The sequence below is a fragment of the Schistocerca piceifrons genome, chromosome 4 (assembly GCF_021461385.2).
Source record: "Schistocerca piceifrons isolate TAMUIC-IGC-003096 chromosome 4, iqSchPice1.1, whole genome shotgun sequence".
NCBI classification, from domain to species: Eukaryota; Metazoa; Arthropoda; class Insecta; order Orthoptera; family Acrididae; genus Schistocerca; species Schistocerca piceifrons.
This window is the reverse complement of record NC_060141.1, coordinates 111,400,065-111,412,935: the sequence shown is the minus strand read 5'-3', so window position 1 is coordinate 111,412,935 and position 12,871 is coordinate 111,400,065. Positions and strand designations below refer to the sequence as shown.

The 12,871-nt window shown below is 42.1% G+C and overlaps 1 protein-coding gene across 1 annotated transcript in view; it reads left to right on the top strand.

Annotated features, from left to right (window-relative positions):
• Positions 1–12,871, top strand: part of LOC124795640 (hemicentin-2-like) — a 729,491-nt gene that overhangs the window by 501,450 nt on the left and 215,170 nt on the right. The window contains exon 8 of the mRNA XM_047259713.1: positions 12,190–12,320. Within this exon, the coding sequence (XP_047115669.1) occupies positions 12,190–12,320 (131 nt within the window). The remainder of the gene's footprint in view (positions 1–12,189; positions 12,321–12,871) is intronic.

Sequence of the window (12,871 nt, the reverse complement as noted above, 5' to 3'; positions counted from 1 at the left end):
GGATATTGTCTGTAAGCTTTTATATTCTTCTCTTCCCAGTTTACCCAGACTGTCAGACATTAGTAAACTGTTTACAAGCTGAGGAAGCCGACAAAGAAATTCAGGAGATAAATTACTAAAGTTGTAATTGCTTCCTTTAGCAACATTCATCGTGACCACTATCATTTGGTTCCTGGTCCATTTTCGCGCCGAGTGCTTACAGAAGTCTATGTGTGCACTCTACCAAAGCCAAAAGAAAACTTGCCAGTTTTCATACCCAGAATTAGGCCCACATGTCGGATAATATCCGCCACCAAAACAGCAAGAACCGACAAATTCCAAGCCATCTTGGCTTTAACCAACGAGGTAATGTTGCCTCAGGACATTAATCGGAACACCCCCACGCCAATTGCATTTACAAATAATTTGCTTCCGTACAAGTGTCTATCCCACCAGCGAGAGCAGGTAATGGAGCATCATCAAGATCTGTTTCCAGAATAGGAATCAAGGCGATACAGCCTTCACCTCTTCTCACAGACAGGACCGGTTTCTCTGCTGCGGGCAGTCTCTCGTCAAGGTGACCCTTAACCTGGCACCAATAACAGCTGATATCTGATAAGCATGATCTATTTCCTGACATCCCACTCACATATAGTTACCGACTCCTTAACTCGCACTCTGCACATGGCCCGTTGGTGTGATGCATTGCTAGCGCCGCCAAAACCTATCTTTACAATTGCTGGAAGCTCCTGGGTTACTCAATAAAAGCGACTCGACACTCATTGCTACGGCACATTCCTTTCATATTATTACTCGTACAAAGTATCTCATGCTCCTTAAAATCTGAGATCATATATCTAAGAGTGTCCTTCACTCTTTTTACATACTTCTCCAGTGGTTCACTGTGTGACTGAACACGAATGTAACCCTTGTCCATCAGTTGATGGCAAACCGGCGTGTACAAATTATCCTTACATACTGATCACCTAACTTCCAAAAAGAAGAACGTCTTCTGTATCGCCTCCTTCAAAGATAGTTCCTAATGCTAGGTTCAAATGGCTCTGAGCACTATGGGACTTAACTGCTGTGGTCATCAGCCACCTAGAACTTAGAACTACTTAAACCTAACTAACCTAAGAACATCACACACATCCATGCCCGAAGCAGAACTCGAACCTGCGACGTAGCGGTCGCGCGGTTCCAGACTGTAGCGCCTAGAACCGCTCGGCCACTCCGGCCAGCAGTTCCTAATGCTTAACAGAAACAAAAGTTGGTAAAACCGCTTGTCAATCGGACCAAACACTTCACCATGATCCTGTAAAACCAACAGAAATCAAAGTGACCGTTGAATCTCCTTACAGCACGTCAGAGGCAATGCTCCCCTCAGATATCCTGGTAGAGGTTTACACAATTTGGTAAAACGTCCAGAAAAAGCCGCCACATAATTCCTGGTTACTTCACACACTACGCTATTGTTCCATAGATAAAGTTGCCTCCTCTGCCACGGATTCTGTGGAACAACTGATCATCTCTGCAGTCTACCGAGAGTTCGTCAGCTTATTTCTGAACCTGTTTCCGTCACATATCTCTGGCACTGCGAATCTCTAACTCTGTTAGCTCAATTCTCCACGCGGGCCTGATTCTACTAATTTTAGAGCATGATGTCTTACAGATCAAAATAAAGAAGTGGACCCCAATTCACATCTACAATCTACATCTACATTTATACTCCGCAAGCCACCCAACGGTGTGTGGCGGAGGGCACTTTACGTGCCACTGTCATTACCTCCGTTTCCTGTTCCAGTCGCGTATGGTTCGCGGGAAGAACGACTATCTGAAAGCCTCCGTGCGCGCTCTAATCTCTCTAATTTTACATTCGTGAACTCCTCGGGAGGTATAAGTAGGGGGAAGCAATATATGCGATACCTCATCCAGAAACGCACCCTCTCGAAACCTGGTGAGCAAGCTACACCGCGATGCAGAGCGCCTCTCTTGCAGAGTCTGCCACTTGAGTTTGTTAAACATCTCCGCAACTCTATCACGGTTACCAAATAACCCTGTGACGAAACGCGCCGCTCTTCTTTGGATCTTCTCTATCTCTTCCATCAACCCGATCTGGTACGGATCCCACACTTATGAGCAATACTCAAGTATAGGTCGAACGAATGTTTTGTAAGCCACCTCCTTTGTTGATGGACTACATTTTCTAAGGACTCTCCCAATGAATCTCAACCTGGTACCCGCCTTACCAACAATTAATTTTATATGATCATTCCACTTCAAAGCGTTCCGCACGCATACTCCCAGATATTTTACGGAAATAACTGCTACCAGTGTTTGTTCCGCTATCATACAATCATACAATAAAGGATCCTTCCAATTCAGTAATCCCGGGTTCGATTCCCGGCGGGGTCAGGGATTTTCTCTGCCTCGTGATGGCTGGGTGTTGTGTGCTGTCCTTAGGTTAGTTAGGTTTAAGTAGTTCTAAGTTCTAGGGGACTGATGACCATAGATGTTAAGTCCCATAGTGCTCAGAGCCATTTTGAACCAATTCAGTAATGCAACTTATAATAAACCTACATGTATGGCTATTAAAGAAATAAAATGCAGGACAGCATTACATCTAGAGAAATTTACAAAATTTAACTCTTACATTACCAGGCTTCAAATGCCACGAATAAAAGAAAAGCCCGTAGATCTCAAGTCTGTGATTCCATTTACGTTGCCTTTAAAACAGGCACGTAACACGCGTTTGTGTAAGTACGTTAGCCAACTACTAACAGTTTTTAGTGCAGAATGCAGTAATTTCAGTTATGTTTTATTGAAAAAGAAAGAAAACCTCCGTATTTTACAAGTTAAATTTATCCTTTGGTACCAGACATGTTTCGCTTCTTCATGTAAGGCATCTTCAGTGGTGTATGATACATATACGGGGTCATTATTTCCACCATGTACATGTTCTAGGGACTGATCGATGAGAGGACAAGGAACGAAGGAGGTCTCATGAAGTTATATCAGCAAAAGCTTGGTTTCCATGCTAGACACCATTTATTCAATCATACTTTGTTATGGAGTCTGTGGTATAATACGCGCTGTACCATGCAGCCACAGTTACAGTATGTGTTGAAAATGGTTTCCCTGTGCCTTAACGCATGCGTGTACTCGCCGTAACATGTTCTGTCGCACACGCCCACATCACACAGGCCGCATCCGAACAGTGTCATAGGCAGCTCCAGTGTCTCCACATATGGAATGGGCTTTGAATGCACGATACTGTTGAGATATCCCGATAACCAGAAATGGCACGGGTTGAGATCCAGTGAACGAACAGGCCATGCAAATGGACCACCTCGTCCTATCCATCGACCAGGGATGACACAATTAATATGTGTCTAGACGTTAACGTCAAAGTGGGCTGGAGCTCCATCATGTAGCAGCCACATAAACCTTCGAATCATTAGTGACACTTCTTCAAGCAGGGGATGATGATGTTTGTTTTGTGGGGCGCTCAACTGCGCGTACATCAGTGCCCATATAAAGTCCCAATTTTTTTTTCACAGTTCAATCTAGCCACTGTCACGAATTGTGATGATGCAATGATGAGGACAACACAAACACCCAGTGCCTGGGCGGAGAAAATCCCTAACCCGAACGGGAATCGAACCCGAGACCCAGTGAATCAGCAGAGGAGGCAAAGTGACCCGCAAAAAAACGCCGATAGTTCCGGCCTGTTAGGCGACGTGTAAGGAAGACTGCTAACAAAATACGGTCGCCAATTATCACGGCCTACACATTTCGGCTGCATCTATGCTCGTTACTCCTCGTTACTCGGTTTCACCATACCATGGGGGGTTCTGCATGATATCCCAGAGATGACTCTTATGAAAGCTGAAGATAACAGTCAGCGTAGAGGTGATCTGTGAACAGGATGGTTAACACAAATCCAGGAATCGCAGCAGCCTGTTGAAGAAACCTGTGACAAAGTTGCTCCCGATATGGGAAGTCTGTCGCTAGTAAGCCCCCTACCCGCTGAAAGTGATAAGGGTAATAAAGCTTGTCACGGAGCATGTTACACACTGTTTTCATGCTGCACTGGCGGGCCAACTGAATGGCACTGACATGGCAGTCGCCTTACACAGTGTTAATCACATTTTTCTGCAACTCTGGTGTCCGAACATTTCGGGTGGGTCCTTAATGACTTCATGCTTCCTGAAACGACCCTGCCTCAGGTAAATGGCGAAACAATGTTGCAAACAGTGATTGCTCTGGTTGTTGTCGGCGGGGATAGACCTCCTGATGCAATCTTGCTGCTGCCGCTCGTTGCTATTTGCCTTTCCGTAAGTAAACATCATGTCGGCAAGCTCTCGATTCGAATACGGAACCATTGTGAACAACTCTGTATCACGTCCATTACAAGATCAGTCAAAATGAGAAGTGAATCGGACACAACATTACCAGTTACTATGACAGGAGAGGGAGCTGGGGCATGACATATGAGGAACAGTATCACCTTCCAGGAGGAAACCATACATACTGTAAGTATGGCTGCATGGCACAGCGCATATGAGACCACAGTCTCTGTAACAAAGTGTGATTGAATAAATGGTGTCCATCATGGAAACCATGCATTACTGGAAATAAGTTCATTGGACTTTTTTGTTCCGTATCCTCTCCTCGATCATTCACTAGAGTTTGTACACAGTGGAAAACATCACCCTGCACAGTTATAAAATTATACATGTTTTAATGTGTAATTCGCAGTAATTCTTTGGCAGATCGTTTGGATATGACTATTTCTCTTCACAATCGTATGTTTGTACTTTTTTTTGCTAACATTCATCTTTGTGTCCTGGCCGTGCATCCATTTGTCGTTCTATTTGTGCTAAATGCATATGGTATAGGTTTCTTTTAGTATATATACCTTGCACATAACCTATGCTGTAGAGAACTGCACATGTGTGCATTGTTCTTGATCACATGCTTTAGAGCTGATTGAGGGATCATGAGAACTGACTGAGGGATCCAGGGACAGTGGGGAGGGTGTTGGAGTGAGGATGGAGGAAGTTTTGATGGTGGAGCACTGTGTGTATATAGTGTACACGTTTTTATTTTTTAATTATAGTTTTATAGTAAACTTTTAGTTTGAAAATTGGCATTGTGTTGTTGCTCTTTGGGTTACTGAAAGTATTTTAAATTTTATTTGTGGTCTTCTGTATGAATTATTATTTCTGTAGAGTAAGAATCTCCGTTCTTTTTTTGTTATGGGTTAAGATTTGTATGTTTGTTTTCATCCCAATGTGATGCTGATTTTTTTTTAGTAGATGATCAGCGTATGTGGAGTGCTTGGATTCACTCTTCATTGCCTGTATGTGTTCTTTGTATTTCATGTAAAAATTCTTGGAATCATCCCAATATGCTTAGCGTTGAAGCTATAATACACAAATATATTTAAAAATAAAATAAAAAAATGTATATAAACACACACACACACACACACACACACACACACGCACACGCACACACACACACACACACTATGTCACCCCACCCACCCAACCTTTCTGCGTCCCTACCCTAACACCCCTCTGCACTGTTCTGGGATCTCTTTCAGTTACTATGATCCCTCAGCTCTAGAGAGAGCATGTGACCAAGAGCAACGCAAGTATATGCAGTTATCTACACTATAGGTTGTGCGCTAGGAAATACTGGAAGAAACCTATACCATGTGCGTTTAGTAGGTAAAGAACAACAAATTGCAGCATGAAATAGACACAGAAATGAACGTAAGTAAAGAACATATAATAAATGTAAGCTTACAATGTGTGCCGCTAAAAATCAGGAACGAGTCCAAATACAATCAACGAAGTTACACGGTGAAGAGCCCTTTATCCCCCACCCTTGAAGAAGGTTCCTGTTTTTACCTGAAGGGCGCGCTTTTGTAGACATAGGGACTGGGAAGTTCGAAAGTATTGTATCACGTTACAAAACATTCGAGAGTGTTCGAGAGCATTCTAGAACATTCCAGAATGATCCGAAATATTCCACAATGATCCGGGAAGTTCGCGAATAGTCTGGAAAATTCAGTGAGATTTCAGGACGGTCGAGCATACTTTGATTCCATGAGGAGCCGTTGTGCACAGCTACCGTAGATTGTAAGATAGGGTTGGCATAAAGCAGTCAGTCGCAATTCCATTAGGTCACACACTGACCTTCTCCCTAGACACCTGGGAGAACATATAGTGACGTTAACTGACGCGAGTCTGTTGAATTGTAACGAAAATGCACCGAAGATGACTATTTATAGTCGAAATCTAGATCTGCAAGCATAATAAAAACTAATGCGACTGCGACTGTCTGCTGTGCACATCTCCTTCCTTAGAATGTCCGAGAACATCCTGGAACATCCCAGATCATTTTGGAACATTACAGAAGTATCTCGAATGTTGTGGAATGTTCTGGAAGATACTGAGAATCATTCGAAGCCTTTATCGTGTGTTCTGGAATTCGCCACTGGTGAGGCTACCCACTGGTAGCGGTATAAGGAGCAAGACTCGTCGTAGGTTCGAACGTCAGTTTCTTATCAGTGACAAAGGGAGGAACCGGTAAAGTATTGCAGTGAGTGAATAAAAACAAACAGTGAAGTGTGAGAAGTTGAAGTGATACAACGGCTGAATATAAGTCGAAAATAAGATTTGAAAAGTGTGTGAAGTGTATTTAGTGTATTAGTTAACAAAAAGTTGATACGATTTATAATTTAGACAATGAAGTCCAATACATTGCTCTCAACAAACCACTCCTCAGTGACAATCAAAAGGAAATCTGTAACGTTATCATGGGCCGGATCGACAACAACACTGACGGATTTATTAACTTTGACGTACCTGGCAACACCCGTAAAACGTTTTCTAGTAAATCTATCCCTGGCGGAAATATGTGCTGAGCAACACATTGCACTGGCACTGGTATCATCCAGCCACGCTTGTGGAAGGAGGACGAACTACCGATTCCGTCCTGTAACTACCGTTGAATACAGCCGAAATACAATTCTCGGTATGTGAAATCTCAAGGTCATTCGGACGGGGTGACGTTCTAAAGCAAGCTAAAATTATCATCTGGGACGAATGCACAATGCCACATAAGAAATCACTCGAAGCCATGGACAGAAAATTACAAGACTTGCGAGGAAACTCTGAAGTGATGGTAGGAACTCTACTTATACTCTAAGGACTTTTTTGACAAACACTTCCAGTTATCCCCAGGCCGACATCAGCAGATGATATCAATGCATGCTTTAAAAAACCAGATCTCTCGTCACACATGCAAATACTGCGACTAATAAAAAATATGAATCTTGACCTATCAAAAGACGAAACAACAGCACATTTTGTTCAACAAATTTTACAAATAGGCGAAGGCACAAATCCTGCTGAGCAGATGATCGGCCTTATTAAATTGAACAGTGATTTCTGCAACATAGCTACTGCTGAAAACGAACTCATCGACTAAATTGATCCAAACATTGCTCACAGCTATATCAGTCCGGATTGGCAACAAAAAATAATGTTGTCGATGATATCAGCTTTAATATTAACATCAAATTTCCCGGTGAAGAGAGTGTGTACAAATCGATCTGCATGATGTTGAACGCTGAAGAAATTGTGAACTTCGCTACAGAATTTCTAAACCCTTTGCAATTACCAGGACTGCCATTACACTGCTTTCGACTTACTACTGGATCTCCTATCTTACTACACAGACACGTCAACTCACCAAAACTATATAATGGAAAAAGGGTGATCGTCCGACAGCTATCGAATAACATCATCGACGCCGAACTTATGACTGTAAAAGTACAAAGGACTTATACAATTTATCCCCAGAACTCCACTGCACTCTATTGAACTGCTACTCCAATTCCTAAGACTGCAGTTTCAAATCAGATTAGCCCACAGTTTTACAGTTAACAAAGCGCAAGGTCCAACTTTAAAAAATTGCAGCATCAACCTCAAAGACTCCTGCTTTTTCCACAATCAACTATACGTAGCTTGCTCTGGAGTAAGAAATCCCGGATTACGAAATGAAAATGTTGCTTATAAAAAAGTATTGTAAGTAGTTGGAATATGTTTTCAATAATATTCGAACTACCACACAATATCATTTCAAGTCCATGAGCGAAACTGGGTACCCCAGCTAGCTGTAAACAAAAATAGCGTTACCTAAAAGTATCACCACGAATCTCGTAGCAAAATATGCATAAATTACTAATTTTATGCGTTTTATAGGCAACTGAAGATGCCTGACATGAATAGGCGAAAAGTGAGTGGTATTAAAAACAAATTTCAGTTGGAAAAGACGGAAGTTTTCTCTTTTTTATGATAAAACGTATTTAAAGCATCTGAGGAAAATGGCTGCAACTATTAATAACACAGTGCAATTTTTGTTACTCCAAGCACTCGGACCGTTATGAACTTAAAGCTCCATATCGGTCGTTCAGAACTGCAACCCCAGACTGTAATCACCAGAGCTCTGAGAAAATACTGTTTAGTCTAAATGGGGCCACCCGAAACATGCAAGAGGCAAAATATTAGCAGAATAGACGGCCACCAATTGTCATAGATGCACTTGGTGAAAGCCATAAGAACTGCCGTTCAGTCGAAAACGTGAAGTAACATGGAGGATATTATGAACCGAAAACATTGTACAGATTAAACAAAGAGAAATACATTTGAGCTTAACAATTGCACTTGCGCAGGCATGCATCATTGGCCAGATCACAATACGGCTTACTACAACCATCTTTTAACAAATTTTATAGGACGGCCGTACCCTAATTCTGCAGGTTCCTAGCGAACCAACTGTACAAAAGTTCATTTGATACAATATTGATCTCCTTCTCATACAAGCTGCACCGAGCAGATACCAAACCGAGATAATATGCCGGCGGCGAATCCAGTTGGCTAATCCAGTTTCTCGCTAGGTTAAGGCACGTGGTTCTAAATACAACGCACGATAGGTACGATGGTAGACGAGGTTTTCCTTCTGATGACTCGAGAGAGTAGACCACACTTGGAAACCGCGTCAACTGAAGCGTTAGTTGAGGCCAGCCTATATACGTATTTCTCCGTATTTCAAACGATTGGATGACTTGATGAAATTGGACCATTCGGAATTCAGTACTGGATATTTTCTAGAATCCTTTAAAATCTCATATCGTATCTTTCGCTACTGGCAATAATTTTTATGTACCTGAAGCACCCCCGTCACCTTCTGCTACATAATAACTTGAAATTCTTTGTCTGACTTTGACCAATGTTTGTACAGAGATTAGGAGTTTCACACAGAGAGGTTACTAATACAGAATGTACTAAAAATGTGCAGAGGGAGTGAATATATCAAGACACAGTTTACGGTAAATTTTATAACTGCCGAAATTATAACATCGACTGTTGAAAACGGATTTATATACTTTCTTTTGTGGCTCTGGAATGAGCCCTTGACGAGGATTTCAAGCACATGTGTTTAACTTGTTCAAATAGTGACAAGATAACAGTGCCGAAAACTACCGTCCCGCCGTCAGGAGATGATGTACGACAAAACGTCTGCTGTGCTGCACCATATGTAAGCAAACACGTAACTCATACACACGAGGGCAGTTCAGCAAAGAATTATCATACTTTTTTTGACAAAATGTACGTACTCCTCCCCATAATTTCCATGGCACTTCTCAAAATAGTCTCCTTTGGACGCGGTATGCTTGTCCCAGTGTTTCTGCAATTCTGCAAAGACACAATGGAAATCATATTTTGAGTGATTCTTCAGAATCACCTCCTCAGCTTTCACTACAACTTCTGAAGGGAAAATGCCTCCCACGAAGGTTTTGCTTCAGTTTAGGGAATACAGAAAAATCACACAGGGCTTATTCCTGACTGTAGAGAGGATGACGAATCCACTTTTTTGCAGGATAATCAGTATTAATATCTGCAATATGCGACTGCATATTATTATGGTGCACCATCCATCCTGTTTCACGGATAGTGGCCTTTTCCGCCTGATATGGACTTGCAAAGTTTTCAGGACATCCTTGTAACATTCTCCACTTACTTTTGTTTCTCTTAGTACAACATGCTGATAAACTTTTCAGTGACTATCAGATTATCATATCTTTCATAAAAAAAGCAACCACCTTTGCTTTTTTGGTAACTGAGGACGAAGGAGATTTCCACAGTGTTGTCTGATCCCAGGATCAAAATGATGTTGTTACGTTTCATCAGCTGTGATTATCTTTGGAAGAAACTCCAGACATTTCTCCAATATCAACTGCATGCGGATCTAAACGCCAATGTCATTTTGTTCTGGTATCACCAGCCTTGTAATCCACCATGCACAAACTCGTGTCACCGTGGCGTGTCACACGTGGATGGCATACAATGAAATATTTCAGAAAGTAATTCTAGAAATTTTCCCAGCGTAAAGAGTATTCATTGTAGTTTCAGGATTTCAAGCGGATGACGTCGATTTCTTGCGATATTATTTCGGCTAACAAACATTCAGACATCTTCAAGTTAATGTTTTGCACTGAAAAACTGCTAGTTCAGCCATAGCATTGTATCTCCACAATACATTCCATGGATTATTCTGCCATGGAAATCGTGGCCTCGACGAGATCCTTCGAGTGTTCAATTATAATGGGATCGGTGGAAATACGTTTGGCGGAAAGTTTTATTAACCGTGATGGCGGTATTCAACTGGGCAACGTTTGTGACCAGGTGATTTCTTTAATAACTTACGAAATAAAACATTTTGTGGCTAATGACACTACAGCGACAGCTAATTTTATTACTCTGGCATCTACATTTTATCTGTGCGAGTCGCATTCTGACAGAGGACGCGCATATAGTTTCTCCATTACTCATACACCTGGGCTTCTTATATGGAGCAATATTCGAGGAGGGCGCGAAGCACGGCAGAGGTTGCTCATGTAGAGACTGCGTTTGCGCTTGCGTCTGTACCACAATTTTTGGTCTAAAGTTAGCGACGTAAACCAGCAATGTCCATTGTAAAAGATGGATGAATGGCTGTCAGCCGAAATATCTGGCAATAAGTCGATGTCATCCGGCTGCAATCTCGTAGCTTCACGGAAAATTTCAGAAAATGTTCATAAGGTTATTCGTAGATTCTCTCTCACAATAACAGCAGCAGTGTTGAATTTTTTCTTCCGTAATTAGAATATATAGAGCCCCCGGTCAACCTTCCCTTGAGCCGGTCGGGGTGGCCGAGCGGTTCAAGGCGTTACAGTCTGCAACCGCGCGACCGCTACGGTCGCAGGTTCGAGTCCTGCCTCGGTCATGGATGTGTGTGATGTCATTAGGTTTGTTAGGTTTAAGTAGTTCTAAGTTCTAGGGGACTGATGACTTCAGAAATTAAGTCCCACAGTGCTCAGAGCCATTTGAATCATTTTAACCAACCTTCCCTTGAAATTGTCTCCCTTCTTTCAACAATTGACATAAGTTTGAGGCGTGCTTTAGGGAAGGACAGACTCTCCATAGGCATCCTACGTCATTACATAGGTCTCAGCTGATGATCTTTTGAGACGAAAGCAGAATTTCAGAGCCTCAAATCGTTCATTGCGTGTCACATACATTGTTACGGTAGGCGATGCTGAACATTTCTCTGCTCTCTCGCCTCTCGCAGGCGGAAACCACAAGTGCCAACAATGAAATACGTACATTGTGTACAAATTACGACCGTAAAAGAATTATGATCATTCTTTATTGTGAGCCCTCGTACTTGGGTGGAGAAAATATAGTTAACACGTAACCCATTACACCATCAATGCCTCATGTCGTTACTTAACTGTCTGTTATCAGATTCATATTACGAGGCCTTGACGTATTAATTTTTATCAGTTTCTGTAGCAGTTACAGATGCCTTGTCGCAAAGTGCTCTAAAGAATGCAAAATAATAACGGTAGAAATGGGTCTTACAACCCATTATCGGATAATGTAAAACATATAACTGTGAACCATAGTGAAATGTGTGTTTTCTTATGTAATAACTACAGTGTTCGACCATGAAAATTTAAATTATTTTATAAGGTACAATTTATTTGAATAAGAAGAGGTGGCTGTTGTGTAGGTCAGTGGGAATTAAACCTGTTAAACTGCTGTTTTTAATTTACCATTTGACGGAAAATGCTTTTCCACCGTACAGATATTCCCGAGGCGACAATCCAGCTTGGCACGTCGCTGAACCCAGACAACATCAGGGAAGGCGCCGACGTGTACTTCGACTGCATCATCACGGCCGTGCCGCCCGTCTTTCGTGTCGAGTGGCGCCATAACGTGAGTCACATCGCGAGACTTACTTGCAAGCTGATCACACATAAATGTGGTGGAGTTCTTTATGTGTTGTCAATCATTTATGCTCTACAGATCTTGTGTAGGGCATTCCGTCTGTGCGTGCGTGCACACGCCTGTGTGTGCGTATGTGTGTGTGTGTGTGTGTGTGTGTGTGTGTGTGTGTGTGTGTGTGTGTGCGTGTGCATGTGCGTGTGTGTGTTTGTGTATTTGTGTGTATTCTAGCACCAATGTGATGCTATAAGCTGCCGAGTCGTTTTGGAGATGTTATTGACTGTTCATTCGCTTCACCTGTTGCATGATTCGCTATCCGACTTTTTGTAGACATTATTTATAGACAGTTTACTCCCAGGGTATTATCACAGCAAAAGTTCCAAAACCGTGTGCCAATTTCACAAGTTTCCTCTCAATTCGTTACTGTCATTTTTCAATGTGGCTGACACAGTGAACATATTACGATAAAAAATTAATTATGAAATTAGTCACGGGTGCAGCTCTAGAAAATGTCCCTACGCCGATATAATGTTCACCCAGAC